General features: G+C 64.3%; 2 protein-coding genes across 26 annotated transcripts in view; one reads left to right on the forward strand and one right to left on the reverse strand.

Annotated features, from left to right (window-relative positions):
• Window positions 1–9,480, forward strand: part of SLC19A1 (solute carrier family 19 member 1) — a 44,471-nt gene extending 34,991 nt beyond the window's left edge. For 12 of the 21 annotated variants that reach the window (XR_006584730.1, XR_006584729.1, XR_006584732.1 and 9 more), the window contains 2 exons: window positions 231–6,023; window positions 6,707–9,480. The gene's annotated coding sequence lies outside the window, so the exon portion shown is untranslated. The remainder of the gene's footprint in view (window positions 1–230; window positions 6,024–6,706) is intronic. The other 9 variants (XR_006584721.1, XR_006584714.1, XR_006584718.1 and 6 more) reach the window with 9 other exon arrangements.
• The window catches only part of COL18A1 (collagen type XVIII alpha 1 chain), a 91,397-nt gene that overhangs the window by 9,083 nt on the left and 65,233 nt on the right, over window positions 1–17,081 (reverse strand). For all 5 annotated transcript variants that reach the window (XM_023238617.2, XM_023238615.2, XM_023238614.2 and 2 more), the window contains 24 exons: window positions 15,352–15,422; window positions 14,983–15,102; window positions 14,427–14,453; window positions 13,137–13,199; window positions 12,943–13,029; window positions 12,490–12,543; window positions 12,193–12,351; window positions 11,364–11,426; window positions 10,498–10,524; window positions 8,304–8,435; window positions 7,726–7,788; window positions 6,555–6,581; window positions 5,762–5,797; window positions 5,169–5,240; window positions 4,838–4,873; window positions 4,493–4,582; window positions 3,901–3,930; window positions 3,794–3,820; window positions 3,509–3,571; window positions 3,151–3,225; window positions 2,435–2,461; window positions 2,176–2,229; window positions 1,839–1,913; window positions 421–489 (listed from right to left, as the gene is read on the reverse strand). In XM_023238617.2, the coding sequence (XP_023094385.2) occupies window positions 421–489; window positions 1,839–1,913; window positions 2,176–2,229; window positions 2,435–2,461; window positions 3,151–3,225; window positions 3,509–3,571; window positions 3,794–3,820; window positions 3,901–3,930; window positions 4,493–4,582; window positions 4,838–4,873; window positions 5,169–5,240; window positions 5,762–5,797; window positions 6,555–6,581; window positions 7,726–7,788; window positions 8,304–8,435; window positions 10,498–10,524; window positions 11,364–11,426; window positions 12,193–12,351; window positions 12,490–12,543; window positions 12,943–13,029; window positions 13,137–13,199; window positions 14,427–14,453; window positions 14,983–15,102; window positions 15,352–15,422 (1,547 nt within the window). The remainder of the gene's footprint in view (window positions 1–420; window positions 490–1,838; window positions 1,914–2,175; window positions 2,230–2,434; window positions 2,462–3,150; window positions 3,226–3,508; window positions 3,572–3,793; window positions 3,821–3,900; window positions 3,931–4,492; window positions 4,583–4,837; window positions 4,874–5,168; window positions 5,241–5,761; window positions 5,798–6,554; window positions 6,582–7,725; window positions 7,789–8,303; window positions 8,436–10,497; window positions 10,525–11,363; window positions 11,427–12,192; window positions 12,352–12,489; window positions 12,544–12,942; window positions 13,030–13,136; window positions 13,200–14,426; window positions 14,454–14,982; window positions 15,103–15,351; window positions 15,423–17,081) is intronic.

Below are 17,081 nucleotides of genomic sequence, written 5' to 3' on the forward strand. Positions count from 1 at the left end.
AGGGGCTCTGCGGATTGAGGGCAGCACCCCCCCAGCGGTCTCTGAGCCCGGAGCCCCAGCCCTCTGTGAGGCCACACAGACACCGGTCCCCCGTAGGAGCATGGGGAGGGGGAGGGGGAGGGGGAGGAGACGGGGGTTTGGAATCAAGAGCCCTGATCGTGATATGACCTGCCCCTTCGGAGTCACTTCATGTGGCCGAACCTTGTAAAACAGGGGTGTCTGCCCCCCAGGACCACACGGCTCGAGGTTCAGGCTCCCAGATGCAGAGAGCCCTCACTTCCCCAGGTGGGGTTTGTTTTCTACTGGAGTACTGGCCAGCCCCCTGCCAGAAATTGGGGTGTCCCCTCCCTGGGAGAGGCTGACCCCTCCAGGGGGTGGCTGGTGGATAGGGCCTGTGAGGAGGGGAGTGGGGGTACTTACGTTGCTGTCATAGACGGGAGTCCCGGGAGGGCCTGGGGGTCCTGGAGGCCCCGGGGGACCGGGTGGGCCCTGCATGGGGAGGACAGAACACGAGGTCGGTCACGTTCACAGCCAGGCCGTGGATGTGACCAGGGCAGCAGATGTGAGGGGGAATATTTCACTAAATATCTCACTAAAATCAGAAAACTGAACGTGTGTGACAGCATATAATCAGGAAGCATCCAGTTTGGTTGTGGCTGTGGGGCCCCCAAGCACAGCTGCCCCTTTCAGAACGTGCCTCGGGGACGTGGAGAGGGCGACAGGACTGGCGGGGAGCACGGAGACTAACGCAGAGTCTGGGAGCTCATCTGTGTATTTCCACGTTCAAGGCAGAGCCCCGGGAGGCCCAGAGGCCAGCAGGCTGAGCCCATGTGTGAACTTTCACTTACTTATTCACAGAAAGAGAAGAGAGAGCCACCCAGGCGGGGTGCAAAGCACTCATTCTGGCAGTGACCTGCTTACTGGACAAAGCACCAGCCTGTGCAACTCACGCTGCGTCAGGAGCGAGACCAGGGCCAGTGAGGTCGTGCGAACCTCAGGACCCGGCCCCGCCTGCCCTGCGGTCGCCTCCTTGCAGTGCCCCACTGAGGCCAAGGACAGAGGGACTGGAGGCAGCACAGAGGTGGGGTGTCGGGCCCCCAGAGGAGCCGCTGGAGGCGGAGCCCTGTCCCAGCAGACTCCGCGGGGCACACATGCGCCCTTAGGTCAGAACTGACTCGCCGTCCGCCCTTAGGTCAGAAGTGCGGAAAGGATCCCGGCGCCTGTCTTGCTTGTCGAGGCCCGCGACCCATCTTTGTGTCACTACTTCGGATCGCCGCGAGATGTCACCTCCTGCCTCTTGATTTTTCACGAGGCAGCAGCCACATTTAGGCCACGGGAGGAAGGAGCCACGATGAAGAACCAGCAGTGATGGCAAAAGCAGAAAAGTGGGGACCGTCTGACACGCTGGCCTCGGGACCCCACGCCCCGGCCCGGGCCGTGGGAGCAAAGTCACCAAGTGCACCTGGCAGCTGGCTGGGTGCCCGGCCGCGGGATCGGGAGCAGGTCCCGTGTCTGGAGGCCCCCTCTTAGGGAGAAACGGATAAAAACACCCCGGCTACCAACATAAACCCTGCTCAGAAGCCGGTGAGGCGCTGAGAGTCAGGCTGTGGTGCTGAGTGAGGGGCCCCACCGGGGGCAGGGGTCACGCCCGGGACCCACGCGGCCGTGCCCTTCCAGAAGAGCCACTCGGGGCCCCTGTCCCCGCAGCTCAGCCGGAGTGTGCGCGCACACGTGTGGGGTCCTCGTGTCAGAGGACCGGCCCGGTGTGGTCACGGCGCAGGGCCCTCCACGCCCCTGGGCGTCCCAGCCACGCCGTCCGCCCCTTGGGGGACACTCACCCTCACACCAAAGCCGACGCTGGCGTGTCCTGGCTCCCCTTTCTCGCCTTTCAGTCCGTTCATCCCGGGGCGACCCTGGGGCAGGGCACAGGGGCGGTCACTGCCGGAGCTGGCTCACGCCAGCCTGGCCAGCTCTCGGTCCCCGCCCAGGGTCTCCTAGGGCGCCAGCCCCTCTGGCCCGAGCCGCCCACAAACGGGCTGGGCAGCCCTAGGCTTCGTCCTGGAGAAGCCGTCCCCAGGCGGGGTGGTCCCTGGGGGCAGGGCAGGGGGAGGAACTGTGGTCTGCGGCCCCCTAGGCCCCCAGGGGCCAGGCCCGAACGAGATCCTGGGTCCTTACCGGCCGCCCAGGGAAGCCAATCTCCCCTTTGTGCCCCGGCCGTCCATATGGACCCTGCGGGAAGGAGGAGCGCCTTTCAGGAGAGCAGAGGCCGGCACCTGCGGTGGCCTCCCGCCCGACACCTGCCTCCGTGTTCGCCAAGCACGCCGGGATGTACGCTCGGGCCACCGCGCCCGCTCAGCGGCCAGGCCGTCACGGCACCTCGTGTTCTGTCACACCGCGCACGCGTGTTCGTGGTGGGAGGCGTGCGCCTACTCACCGGCGGTCCTCGGAAGCCGGGCTCTCCCTGAACCAGAAACCAGAAGGCGCCGTCAGATGGCCGGCGGGGCAGTGCCCGAGGGGCTCCGACCGCGCCAGGGACGGAAGGAAACGGCAGAGGGAGCATGCTCTAGACGGGGGTTTTTGTCCCCGGGGAGCACGGACGGGCCTGCCGTGGGGGCCCCCCCGACCTCGGGGCCGGCCTGAGTTCTCTGGGCCCTGAGATCCAAGGTCCCACTGCCCGTCCCAGACAACCCTGGGAGACTTCAGGGCCCCTCCGGGCCTGTCCCCCACGGCCACTGAATCTGGGTCCAAGTCCTCCCCACACCCTCTCAGGGCCTGTCTGGGGGTGGGGGCTGAGGGAGGAGGAGGGCCGGGACCCCTCCACGGTGGCAGCACCCAGAGGCAGAGGGGCAGCTGCATCCTCAGGGAGGGGCGTCTGCAGGTGAGGCCCCTGCTGAGTCCCCCTCCTCCAGAGCCCCCGGCCCCTCGGCAGGGCGGGCTCGGCTGACAGGCAGGGGATAACCAGGGGCCGGCCGGGTGGTGGCCAAGCCAGGCGTACGGGCTCTGACCCTCCCAGTGCGGCACTGAGAGAGGGACAGACAGGGAAGGGCGAGGGGCCCAGGCTACAGAAGTTTCCAGAGCCCTCTCAGGACACCCCCCCCCCCCCCGCCCCCGGCCTGGACAAAGGTGAGCAATCCCAGGCACCGGGCTCACCTTGGCTCCTTTCTGGGCAGGGCCCAGCGTGCCGCCATCGGGGCTGAAGACCGGGCCCGGCTCGCCCTTCTCGCCCTGGAACAGCGGGGGTGACGGCATGAGGCCGGCTCTGGGGAAGGGAGGGCCCTCGACTCCCACAGGAAAGCCCCAACTCGGGGCATGAACACCAACCCCGGAGCAGGTGCATGGTGAGCGGGGTCCTCCCCTCCCTGGGCTCTGCCGTGGGGTGGTCTCTGCGGGGCCTCCATGGGTCACGGGGAGGTGACCGTGAAGAGAACCGGCATCAGACTTGGTCAGGGCTCTCGTGTCCCCATCGCCCCCCCAGGGTCACAGAGCCGTTGGTGCCTGAGCCTCTCACCTTGGGTCCCGGGGGGCCCCGCTGGCCTTTGGAGCCCAGATCTCCCTTTGGCCCAGCCGGTCCCTATGAGGAGACAGGAATGAGGGCCACGCGAGGGATCCTGTCCCACCGCGGCCGCCTGGGCACACCTGCCTCCTCGTCCTGACCCACACCCCGAGACCCCGCCCTGGTCCCCGGGGGCTTCTGCGCAGGAGCCTGAAGGTTCCTCGGCTCTGCGGGCACCCTCCGGCACTGGGCTCACCAGGGGCTCGGGGCCGGTGCGAGGAGGGCCGAGGGGCGACTTACAGGAAAGCCTGCGTACCCCGGCCGGCCCTGCGGAAGAGAGGGGCCGGGTCAGCTCGGGGCGGGCGCGGAGCCGGCTGTGGCTCCCCCCTGGGACGGCGTGCACATACCTCAGGTCCCGGCACGCCTGCCACCGCTCTCTGTCCATGGGCCGGCGGAAACACAGGCCGGAGGAGGAAAAGGGAAAACACGTTAGAGTTAAAGCCCAGCTCGCCTCACGGGCCCAAGGAAACAGCACAGCAATTAATGCCCAAGAAAAACTGCTTTCACTCGCCGTCCTGGCTTTGGCCTCAGGTCCCTCAGATCAGGCACTGGAGAAGCTTCCAGAGACCCCGGGGCCAGAGCGGACTGCCGGCATCTGGGAACCCAGGGGGTTCTGATGGGGCAGCTCAGAGGCTGAGGACACGAGGGTCTCAGTGGGAGAGGCCTTGCTCCATTTAGATTTTCTGCTATAGAATTTCCATTTCTCTCCGGTCACCCACTCCCATAACTTTTTTCTCATTCAAATAATTTAAAAGTCTCACCATAATGAGACACCATCGCTGGTCCAGAATAGAACCAAGTGGAAACCCTGGAGTCTTTAGGGGGCACCCGAGGTGGGGGGGAGCCGACGTGGGGTCAGGGACCGGGCTGGCACCCGCCGTGGCCAGTGCCAGGGGGAGGGCCGGGCACAGCGCCTGCCCACCCACGCAGTGTTCTTACGTCCTGCTCCGACACGTAGACGACAGGTCCTGGGGGCCCGGGGGGTCCGGGGAGGCCAGGCTGCCCCACTCCATCCCTCCCTGGGTCACCCTGGAAGAGAAAGCCGGTGTCTGACTCTCAGATGGCTCGCGGGGGCCTCCAGATTGTCCGGGCGGCCCTGGAAGGGACCCCAAGCCCACCCAGGGCTCGGAAGGGGTTCCTGGCGCCCACAAGGTGTGAGGAGGCGCCTGGGCTGGGGACGGCAGTGCTGAGGGCCCCACCTCCCGGCAGGGCAGGCTCCGAGCCAGCACCCCTCAAGGCTTGGCCACGCACGTGCCCGGCCCGCAGACTCCTAGCCCCACTCACTTTCTCTCCCTGGGTCCCTTTTTCTCCTTTGGGTCCCTGCAAAGATGGAAACAGCGCATCTCAAACAGAGCCTGAGCCCCCTTCCTGGAGACCCCACACCACCAGCAGCGGCTCTGAATGGAGACGTAGAGAGTTCTTCCTGGGAAAGGGGGCTGAGCCAGGCAGGAAGCCCGGCGGGCAGCCTGGACCCCCGGCCCACGGAGCCGGGGTCTCTGAGCCCTGTGGGGTACAGAGCACTGGTCAGGACCCCGAGACCACACCGAGGTGTCAGCCTCATCAGCCGCTCGGGTGGTCCGCTCCCCCACCCCAAGCGTTCCTAGTGGTCGTGCACCTGGGCTCCGGCTGTGCCCTCTCTGCCAGGGAGGCCGGGGAACCCGGGAGGTCCATCGGCTCCGACTTCTCCCTGCACCCGACACAGGAGGAGACGAGCGTCAGCCCACCGCCCAGCAAAGCCTGGCGTCCGGGGAGGTGAGCAGGCCGGGGCTTCTGTGGGTCACCAGCTCACGCCCCTGGCAGCAACTTGGCCCAGTCGGCCTCCAGCCTCCTTAGGAGCCTCAAGGGGCAGAGGGGGAGGGGACTATGGTTGGACAGACTCCTGTGGTTCCCAAGGTTTCCACCCTGGAGCCAGGAGGAAGCCTGTCCTGTGACCTGGGGCGGCGGGCAGGTGTCCTGGGGGTGGGTGTCCTCAGGACAGGCACGTCTTGCAGTCTGAGGAGTGGAGGCCGAGCCCAGACGGCACCAGGAAGAACCAGAGGGAGAGTGAGCCTGGGCCTGGCCTTGGAAGTCACTGCACGCGGACCTCCCCCCGAGTTACCATGGTTCCAGGGGACCGGGGCTGTGCGGCTGAGGGGGCCCCTGCCTGCTCCCGACTGGGACGGGTCAAGATCACGGATTCTCTGACCCCGAGAAAAGACTCTTTCTTACCTTGGCGCCTGGTGGTCCGGCTATTCCAGGGTCCCCCTAGAGCGGGTGAAGGGGCTCTGTGAGCGAGAGTGTGGCAGCCTGCCCCCACAGTGGTGGCGTCCATGCTGCCTTCTCCTCCTCCAGGGCCAGCCCAGAGCGGAGGGTCCCAGGGACACCAGGCCAGCTGTGCAGGCAGCTAACACGTGCAGCCTAGACTGTTCTGGAAGCTGCCCCATCAGTTTGCTCCAAGGAGCACTCCACCAGACGACTTCGTTTTAAGGAAGTGAGTGTGTCTTTCTAAAATACAATCTTCTACCACAACCCAAAGTTCTAAATCAAAGCAAAACACTCTAAAAGGAACATTCATCACAGGACCATAACACATCGCCTGGTGGGCCCTGTGCGCCCTTGAACCCGTGTGTCTGTGGGGAGCGTGACGTGCCCTCCCAGCCTGGCCACCCATGGGGAGGGGTGGGGGCTGGTGTCCTCCAGGGACAGGGTGGGACAGCAGAGCCAAGCAGGGAGGTGGGGGGAGTCCCGGGGCGCCCCACCCCCCACCGCCCCAGAGCCTGGGAGGCGTGGCGGGGGCAGGTTCCTCTGTACCCCCGGGTTGGCAAGCCCCCTTCAGACGCATGAAGCCGGGGACCCTGCGGCTTTAGAAGGATGGGAGGAGCGCCCCCCAACACAGAAGCTCAGGGTGGGTGGTGCCTGACTGTTTCCCCGTGTTTCTCCGATCTCCCGCGGTGAACTCCTGCTACCCCCAGGCCCCGCTGAAACGGTAACTCCTAGTGGGGGGGGGGGTGCGCTCACTGACCTTGACCCCCGGCAGGCCTGGTGGTCCCTGTGGGGCAGAGAAGGAACAGAGCCTGAGCCCCCGAAGGGAAGGTCTTCCTCCTACAGGAGCCAGGACCCCCCTGGGCAGCCCAGGAGCAGGGGTCTGTCCTCAGCACCACCTTTACCCCTCAGGCAGCACACAGACCAGACGCGAGGGCAGGCGTGCCCGGTGCCTCCACAACCCGGATCTGCATCTTGTGTAACTGAAGCCTGCGTCGGAGCAGACAGAATGCTGCCCTCTGGCCCGTACAGGGCACTGGCTGGCTCGGCTTTGCTGCGACCCCCGGGGGTCTCCGTCACCTCCGAAGTCACGGAACAGCCCCGCTGATTCCTCCAGGGGTCAAGGGGCACTGGATCTGTGTACCCGGGTCCAGGGCCCTACAAGCGGGGACAGGACCCCGGGCCCGAGACCTCGCTGCCACCCCCACCGGGTCCTCTCTGGTGCCCAGGCAGCTACCCGATGCGGCCAAAGGCTAGGATTTTTTAACACGTAAAAGGAAAAGCACGAAATTAAACTAGCACAGCCGCTCTAGCTACTCAGGGAAATAGTTTCTGCCCAAGAGAAAATTCTCACTAACACCGCCCAGAATAGAAACCTGTCCCCGCTGCTCACTCTCACCAGGCTGAGGGTCTGGGGCCGCGGCGGGCGCCGGCAGGAGGGTCCCCTGGGCATCCACCGGCCATGGCAGAGGCAGCGCCCCACCCCGGGACGTGTCCCCCACGTCTGGTCCAAGTCCAGGGCTCGCGGGGGTGTCGGCTGCTTCAGCCAAACCCAGGCCCAACTGGTGCAGACGTTAACAGCAGAACGAGGTGGGATTTCACAGGAAGGCACCCATCTTTGTTTAGTTACAATTGCACTTAGGGCCAAAGTTTATCGCTTGCCCCAGTTAGAGCCGTAACGAGAACTCAAGCACTGCTATTTTCCAGAAAGATCCATCTTTTAGGGCTCATTCTGCCCCACGTCCATCTACCGGACCACCAACGGCACTTCCCCACATGGGCGGTCCACTCCCTTCCAGAAGGCCTCCAGGGTGGACAGTGCCCAGGCATCAGCGGCCTTGCTGGTCCCCACCGGCGGGCTGGTCCCAGGGGCATCCCCTGCCCCGCGTGCACCTCCCCCCGAGAGCGGATCAAGCCGGCAAGGGCAGTACCTGTGGCCCGCTGGCCCCGTGAGCAGTTGCCCAGAAGGGTCCCCCAGAGCCGTCCATGTCCTCCTGCGGGCAGCACACGAGGGGGACAGTCGGGTCTGCGTGTCTTACAGGAAGAGATCCCTCCCGGAGGCCAGCCGCTGGCCTGAGGGGGAGACTCAGCCACAGCTAAGCAGGGCGGGTTCCAAGGGCTGAGGTCGCCTGGAAGCGGCCATTCTTGGTCCTGGCATAAGAAGCGTCTGCCGGGTTGCAAGGACCCTGCTGGGGGGGGGGGCGCCCCGTTCAGCCCTCCTCTGAATTTAGGGGATTTTATTTTTGGCCCGAGCACCAGCCGGGGGCCTGGCTGTCTCATGGTGTTGCTTGGAGCAGTCTTTCCCCAGCACGCACAGGACAGGGGCCCTGGCATGACCACCTGTGCAACTGGGTGGCTGCTCCCCCACTGCCCCCGGTTCCACCTTGTGGCACCATCCAGGCGGGGCTCAGACACGGGGCCAGGGAGAGTGCTAGCCCGTGGGGGGCGCCCAGGGGGGCACGGGGCTGCAGACTCGGCTTTCTGGGGGACGGGAGCAACCGGTACTCACAAACCCCGCGGCAAGTCCTGGTCCTGGAGGCCCGGGGGGCCCGGGGGGCCCTGGTGGTCCAGCTGGTCCGGGGGCTCCTGCCAAGCCAGTCTCCCCAGGAGCGCCAGTGGGGCCAGGGTCCCCCTTGCTTCCCTGCACAGGTGGAGAGACAGAAGTCACTGCTTTCGGCCACCAGGGTGTCCACTAAACCCCGAGACAGCCACTGCATGCCGTGCCCACCTGCTTTCCCTATGTGCTTTTTACAAATCTGGAAACCGGAGACAAACGGCATTGCACAAAGCAAACCCAATAGCCCCTGTTTTTCCTCTGACTCTAGGAAACGGTTTTATCCACTTTAAAAACGACACTACCGAGGGAGACCCACAGGCCCACACACCGGAGATACTCCTTCCAGGTCTGGTGCAAGGTGCGCACAGAGCACGCTGTCCCCCGCGGCGGAGGAGGGGGGTGGCGAGCTGTGGCAGGTGAGGGGGGGACCCCCGAAGCAGCGATGGGGGAGCAGGAGGGCCCCTGAGAGTGACCGAGGGGGGCCCAAGGACTGAGGAGGCCCGAGGGTCCTGGACGCCAGCTTGTGAGCAGGGCAGGGAGGTGGGGACTTGACACAGGGAGGCCCCCGGGCAGAGGGCTGGGCTCCGTGCAGGCTCAGCCCGGAGGCCGGGATCACCACCTGGCCCGGCCCCACCCAAGGCCACCTAACCTCATCTGCAGATGGAGGGACCACAGTCTCCTGCCTGTGAGGGGCACAGGCGCCCCTGGCCCACAGCAGGGCGTGTTACCCACGCACGCAAGCCCACCGGAAGGCCCCGGGCAGCGCTGACCACGGCCTCTCCCCAGGGGGCCTCCCCGGCCAGTTCCACTGCCTCCTCCGGCCCCTTGAGTGGGCTGGGGTCCCCTCACCGCTTCCCATAGGCATCGGATGCTGTCCTACGGGGGTTGGGCCCCGGCCCTCCGTGAGCTGCCCCTGAGGCTGGTGTTAACCCCTTTACGGTCTATTTAACAGATAGTCAGCAGTTTTGACTTATTGTCACCCACTTTATCCACGGGCTCATTTTAATAGGATCTTATGTTTTACTTTCTGGGTTTTAATACTAGTGCCTTTTTATTATATCTAAACAACTCATCTAATGGTCAATCTTTGAAAGGCTTCTACGTAAATATTTGTGCCTAGAAAACTCCATCGGGGCTGATCTTTTGTGTTTATTTTGTCCCAGTTTCCTACTCAGCTTACAACCAGGCTGTAGGATCTGGACCCCTCAGGCCAGCTCCTGACGGTTTTAAAGTTTGAGTCTCAATAGCCAGTTTCCCACTCGGGGTCTCATTCCCACAGCGGGTCTGACCTCAGCTTCAATGCTGAATTTTCCTGCAGTTGTAGCCCCTCATTTCAGGCCTCCCAGAAGGCCCTCAGTGCCCCCATGCTCATGCGTGTGTGTGCGCGTGCATGTGTGCATGATGTGTGCGTGCGCGTGTATGTGTGTGCACGTGCATGCTCGTGTATGCATGTGCATGTGTGTGCATATGCACATGTGCATACGTGTGTGCACATGCAGGTGTGCATGTGTGCATGTGTCCGCTCGCGTATGCATGTGCATGTATGCGTGCATGCACGTGCGTGTGTGCATATGCATATGTGTGCGTGTGCATATGTGCATGTGCGCTCCTATGCACACGCTCCTCTCTGAACCCCACCCCATCCCTCAGAATCCGCATGACCTGTGTCCCGATCCCGTCCTCATCTTGGTCCTCCCTTCCGCGGGGGTTGGCCCAGCGCAGCCCCAGCCCACCAGCGGGCACTTCCCTGGGGACCAGCCCCTTGACTTCCCGGGAAGTTTCCGGTGAGCGCCCGCCCACCCGGTGCAGCTGAGAAGGGGCCTCCCCGGACCCGCTTCCTCATGGGATCCCACGGGGCCCCAGCAGCACCCCAGCCCCCAGCAGCCCGGTCCCTCCCCATGAAGCCCCCCCACTCGACGCTTTATCCGACAAGTTTTCACCGGGAGCTTGTATCCAAACACCGGGTCTCATTCCGCGGCCGCCAGAACTGGGTGGGAACCCTGGCCGGACCAAGGGGACGCCTCCCCAGGGCGGCTCCCACAGTGGACACCGGCTCCCTTGACCGTGGCCCAGCCCGCCCCGCACCCAGCTGCCCATCTCCACCCGCCCCAGGTGCCTCCAGGGCGTCTGGGCATCTCGTCTGTACCTTAGGTCCCGGGGCGCCCGCTTCGCCCTGCAGGGGAGAGAGAACAATCGCTGAACCAGACCGCGTGCAGCCAGCGAGAGGAGAGCACACACTTGTGCTCATTCCGTCCTGACCCGAGAGGCCGCTGTTTTGCCAGTCACGCCGATCAAAGCCTGGCTTTCCTCGCTCGTGTCTGGGCAGCCGGGATCCCGTGTGCCGCTCCCGGAAGACACGCGTCTGAAACCCTGAGTGTCTCCTGGCCCTGGCACAGCGTGGGCTGCTCCCGCCACCGCCCTGTGTCAGACCTGGACAGAGGCTCCCGGGGGGCTGGGAGTGGCCAGCACCCCCACGAGAGCCCCTCTGGCTCGGCTGCTCCCCCCGCGAGAGGCCCTGAGCACCCGGGGTTCGCGGAAAACGCGCCTCCTCCGCTCAGCCCCGAGCAGCCTGGCTCTCACGGAAAGTATCCCACGGAGGATGGCCTCGAAACCCCTCCTGGTTCATTACCATAAACGACGTGGAGCCACGGGCCCCGGTTGTAACCAGAATGAAAGCTCGGGATGCAGTTTCCAAATCAAGCGAAGTGTCCCCACGACCCCAAACACCTAGTCCAGCTGTCATCAGAAACACTGATCACAGAGTCCCGAATTTTTACACGCTTCTCAGCGAACTCCGGACGCCCGAGGCCCCAGGCTCTCAGACCCTGATGACTTAGGCGGACGGTGGATGGTGGCCGTGCACGGGATGACAGGGCCACCTGCCTCCCCGTGGCCTCCTTTGTGGCACTTCTCGTGCGGAAGGCCGCCCGGCCGCACCCCCACACCCATTGCCCTCCGGCCGGCACGTGGCACCAGGTCAGGCCCGCACAGACTTCTGGGGAAGTGACTTACGGGGCTGCCTTTCTGGCCAGTCTTTCCTGGTCCCCCGTCTCTTCCTGGAGGACCTGGAGGTCCCTGGGGGAGAGAAAAGCAGAGTGTGGGGCCAGACGGAATTCAGCCGCTGAAAAAGATTCACGGGGCAGCGGATGATTATCCGGGTGTGCACGCTTCCCCAGGGTCGAGGACGCCGAGTGTCTCCCCTGACGGCTCACAGGAGAGCCTGCACACGGGCTACGGGGCGCAGCGGCTCCGCTCGGTTTCTACGTTTGTTCCCTTTTCATTGAGTTGATCGAATAGGGGAGGACGAGAAGGGCCCCCAGACCATGAGTGAGGGACTGGTCACTCGAACAGAGCCGGGCGCCATCCATGGTGCGACGCCACGAGCGTGCGGATTGGACCTCCAGAGCAGGTCGTCCAGCGAAGACGTTCCGTGCACCCGGTTCACGTGGCGCAACTCTGATAGCAACACGTGTGGGAACCTCCAGGCCGCGGGGCCCCCCCGGCGTCGGGAGCGGGGGTGGCAGGGCTCTGAGCACCCCACGAGTGGTGAGTCCCAGACGCGGGCTCCTCACGGCCCCCGGGGCCTGCAGGCAGGGCCCGCTCCTGGAGACAGACTCTGGGAGGTCCACTGACCCGCCGGAGGCCCGGAGCTGAATGGTGCCACAGGCATCACCAGTGGGTCGGCCACTCAGGCTCCTCCCCCCAGGGGCCCAGAGCCAGGAGCCGCCTCTCTGCGATGATCTGGGCAGCGGGGGTACGGGTGGGGACTGGTGTTCACCCCCCACCCCAGGCCAAGCCCGGAGGGGGTCAAGGGCAGGGAGGGGCAGGAGGCAGGCCTTACCAGGGCGCCAGGAAGCCCGGGGGCCCCGTCCCGCCCAGGCACTCCAGGAAGGCCTGCGGGGCCTGGGACGTCGGAGCTGTTCATCCCAAAGCGGCCTGGCTCTCCAGGCAGGCCTGGGACGCCGGGGGGCCCCGGGGGGCCGGGGAAGCCTCTCGGGCCCTGGATACAGAGAAACGCAGGATGGTTGTGGCACGCGGCACCCGCCGAGGGACAGCCCTGACCCCCACCTCCACTTGGGCACCACCACCACCACCACCACCACCACCACCACAGGGTCCACATGCCCAGGACACTCACTCGGAGACTCTCCAGGTCACCGCCGAACCCGGACCCCTCCATGTCAATGAAGGTCTGAGGGAAGGAGCCCACGGACATGTCACTGGGGGCCCAGGTCCTTCCACCCGGCCCTCCCCTCGCCCGAGGCCAGCGGGGTGGGGGCTCGACCTGGCAGGATGCTCATCTCGAGCACTGCCCACAGGCCACAGCTGGGAGGTTTACGGCGAGAAGCCGTGAGCAGGTAGTGGACGCGCCCTCTGAACAAAAGGAGGCAGAGCCGGGCAGGAGGACAGCCCTGCGGCCCCAACACCCTGTGGCCCAGCAGACAGGGCTGACTTCCGGGCCTGGACACCCTCCCGGAAGGCCGGTCTGGGTCCAAAGAAGGAGGCGTCAGGAAGCCAAGCGAGGTGTGGAGGGTCCCTCCCGGGGCAGCAGGCGGCCCCCCTGCTGGAAGAGGCTGCGGCCGGGACTTACCAGCCTGTCGTGTCTGAAGGAGGGTCCTGGTGGCCCTGGAGGCCCTTGGGGTCCTGGGGGTCCTCTTGGCCCGACCCCAGGGTCCCCCTGGGGATGTAAGACACCAGTTACATCAGGGCGTACGGCCCTCACTGCGGTCAGGGCTTGAGAGCGTAACGCACACGAACGGAGACCCAGACAGCTGAGACTCTCACCTTCTCGCCCTTGGGGCCCATGTCTCCTGGGGTCCCGGGGAAGCCCTGTGGCCCAGGGTCACCCTGGAAGACAAAGACCATCATCTCGGTCAGGGAGAAGGCCCCTCTGTGCTGTCGCCACCCGTCCCGCCCAAGACACATGGCCGGGGCAGACAGCCAAGCCATCGAGGGGTTGACAGAGGGCATCCGTGCAGGACTCAAGGCAGACGCTGCCCACTGGGGATCTGACCTGAGGGGCCACGTGGACCTTTCTACACAAATGTGACCTGCGACTTCCCATGGATATCCTCACCAGACACTGGCGCTCTGCCCCATACATGCCTGTGCCTGCCCCGTACATGTGTGTGTGTGTGCCTGTCCTGTACGTGTGTGTACCTGCCCTGTACGTGTGTGCCTGCCCCGTACGTGTGTGTGTACCTGTCCCATACACTCGTGTGCCTGCATTGGGTGCTGTGGACAGAGTGCCTGCACATTTGCCCCTGGTGGGCGCAGGAGGCTTCTGTGTGCTGGAACGTCCACGTTCACTGTGGGGCCTGTCAGATTACAGATTCCCGTGCGTTCGCCCAGAGCAAGCTGTCCCTGGAGTCCTTTGGGTCCCGGACGCCCCAGGCCCTGCCCGGCCGAGCACCGGCTGATTTCCTCAGGTGCCACTGGTATTCCCGCAAGTGACTCCACCACCAGGTTAAGTAGGGACTGTCTGGGGTCAGTAGGAAATATCCCTTTCTGCCCCCTCGAATGTTTTCAAGAGGGGTGTGCGGTTAGTCAGCGGCCTGCCCCCATGACCACTTGTCGGGGCGTCATGTCCCGTATCTCAGTTGGCAACTTTCTCGCGCTGTGTTACCGTGCTTCTGGGAAATAGCATTTGTTGATTTTTAAAAATCCATAGTTTTCAAGATAGAAGCTCCCATCTGTTGTGACTGCTGGTTGGTCTGCATGGACCCTGCCCCCCCACCCCCCACCCAGCTACAGGCTGCACCCCTCCCCAACCCACAAACACGCTTCCTATTTCTTTGTTATGTGTTTTTCCCTCTAAGAATCTGGAAGCTACACCTTTTATTTCTTCCCTTTCCTTTTTTTTTCTGGTAGTTAGCCTAAACTTCTCAATACGTACGCATAACTTAGTATTTTTCTATCAACAGTTAGACTTCTATTTTCTCAACCAAAGTGAAGTTGCATTCAAAGCTAAGTGCATTGGCACTGAGTTTACAGAGTGCCACGGGGTAAAGAAGCCCGAGGGTCTCACACAAATGTCACACATGGGACCTGGCTGTGAAAGGAAAGTGAACTTACAGGTTTCCCGTCTTCACCAGGATCGCCCTGGAACGTGCAGGAGAACCGTTAGTGACAGAGAATTATACCCCGTCCCCACCCTGATCTGAACACGGAAACGGAGCTGCACTCCAGGCCCCCCGAACGGTGGCGTGTGAGTGTGGAGAGCCTCCCTCCCAGTGCACCGCGGAATGGCCCTGCGGGGCCTCGCTGGCCACCCCCGGCCACCCTCTTCCCTGACTGCCCCCACCTTGCTAACCAGCCTTCCGACCTGACCGCCCCCGGCCTCGCTAACTGCCCCCCTCCCTGACCGCCCCCTGACTCCCTAATTGCCCCCTGCCTTGCTGACCACCCCTCCTCCCTGACCACTCCCCCTTGCTGACCACCCCTCACCTCCCTGATCTCCCCCCCTGCCTTGCTGACCGCCCTCTGTCTCCCGAGGAGAGAGGAAGCAGCCTCAGGTCAGGGCCACCCCAAGGTCTCCATCGGGGACCGGCTGCTCAGCCGCCTTAGGCCCACCTCCCCCTCCTGTCCAAGCCCCTCCCCCCCAGGCCCAACCCAGGGAAGACAGACTCACCGGCTCACCGTCCTTTCCGGGAGCACCGTCCTTCCCCGGTGGCCCTGGGGGGCCCGGGGGGCCCTGTGGCCCGGGTACAGGCTGCATATCGGGGCTCTGTACTGCAGAGCCTGCAGGACCCTGGGGACGAAGAGGAGAGGGCACAGGCTGGGGGGCCGCGGCTGCACCCTCCTGAGTCTCAGGCTGGGCTATGTATCACAGGGGACGTGCAGAGTGGACATGACAGGCATGGGACACACAGTGGGCCCTGCCCGGTCATCCCTGCCACGTGCTCCCTCCCGGGGCTGCGCGCGCAGGAGGAGCACAGAGGAAGGGGTGCGGCAGCTGGAGCTGCATCCGGGTGCCCTGGGGTCAAGGGAGGGGCCTCACCTCTTCCGGGCCGCCCCCAGGGCTCCGAACGCTCCATGCGGTGACGGTGTCTGAGCCGGGGAGGGTCCAAGCTGGGGGAGGCAGAGGCAGCCGTCATACCCGTCATACCCGGGAGCACGGCCCAGGCTCCACTCTGGGCTCCCCGCCCCGGACCCAGGCTGCGTGCGGCTCCAGGATGCAGTCCCCCCACCACGCACACACACGCGCACACACTCTCATGCACATGCTCACATACATGCACACACACATTCACATACATGCACTCATATGCACGTGCATACACGCAACGCACGCACACGCAAACACACATCATTTCTTCTCTTGCTGAACCACGGAAGTTTGTTGCATCTGTCACAACCCTCACCCCCCACGCCACACGCCTCCTAAGAGCTGAGAGTGAGGATGTTTTCTGACAACCAGGCAGTTACACTTAGGATGTTTCAGGCTGTTGCCTGCGGTGACTGAACACGCGGCCCAGATTCAAGTGTCTGCACTGGCCCCGCGATGTCCTTGGAAGCTTCCTTCTGGGGATGGTTGATGGCGGAGGCTCCAGACCCCAGGAAGAACGGGCCGAGTCTGGCCTAATCAGCCCTTGGCCTGCCCTGCAGGGCCCCAGAGCTGCAGACGGGGCCCAGAGCTCCGGGGCGGCTACCGCACAGACAAAGAGCCACAGGGCACAGATGCCTGAGGCATGGGCCGTTGGCTCGCCCTGGCCAGCCCAGGACGGTCAGGATGGGCACCTTCCCCTTGTGGGGTGAACTAAGGCTGCTCCCCCAAACCTTCCTCCAAGGGGGTCGGCCCACCCAGTTAGACCGCAGGGACTCACGCCGCTCCTGAGGTCCGTTTCCTGAGGGGACTTGGGGGGAACCACCGCCCCCTTGGTGGGCGTGCTGGGCCCTCTGACGGCGCAGCGGGCTGGGGGCGGGGACTGCACGGGATCTGAGGCCCCTTAGCTGAACAGGGACCGACGCGCAGACTGTTCCGGGGCCTTGCCAGCCTCCCCGCCGGCACAGAAGAAATCGGAGCCACGTCCACGCCCTTGACCACGACCCTGCCAGAGCCTCCTGGATGCCCCTGGGCCCAGCAGCCAGACCATGCCCACTGAAGACCTAGGGAGAGTCCCAGGTCGGTGCGGGAGGGCAGCCCGGCCCCAGCCCCGTGGCGGCCAGCATGGGGTGCACACCTCTCGGGCCCATATTCCAAATGCAGCACGATTTAAGGCAAACTTAAAACCTCTGCCTCAGTGAACATTTAAACGGCAAAAACCTTGCTAAGAGAAAGCAAAGGAAGAAAGAAGCCTTTTCGGAAGACTCCGTTCAGCGTCTGTGCCTTCCGAGGACTGGTTTACAGAGCAAGAGACGCTCCGGTCGGCGCTCGGGCTGGCTCTTCGCGCAGAAACCGACAAACCCGGTCCGCGGTGTGCGAGGACGCGCGGAGGACGCGGAAAATCACAGCAGCATCACAAAGGGACAGCAGGCGTGGAGGGCTGGCACGGTGTTATCCCAGACTTGTTACAAAGCCACAGCAACGGGACTGCTGTGAGGACAGACCCACGGAGCAGAGTCCAGAAATAGTCTCACACGTACACGGATGGCTGATCTCCAACCAAGGCACACGTGCGGCTCGGCGGGAGGAAAGACCGTCTTTCCGGTAAGTGGCGCCGAACAGACAGCCGTGCTTCATTCCACACAGAAACCTAACTCAAAGCGGGTCACAGGACCAAATGTAAA

The sequence above is a fragment of the Felis catus genome, chromosome C2, assembly GCF_018350175.1.
Source record: "Felis catus isolate Fca126 chromosome C2, F.catus_Fca126_mat1.0, whole genome shotgun sequence".
NCBI classification, from domain to species: Eukaryota; Metazoa; Chordata; class Mammalia; order Carnivora; family Felidae; genus Felis; species Felis catus.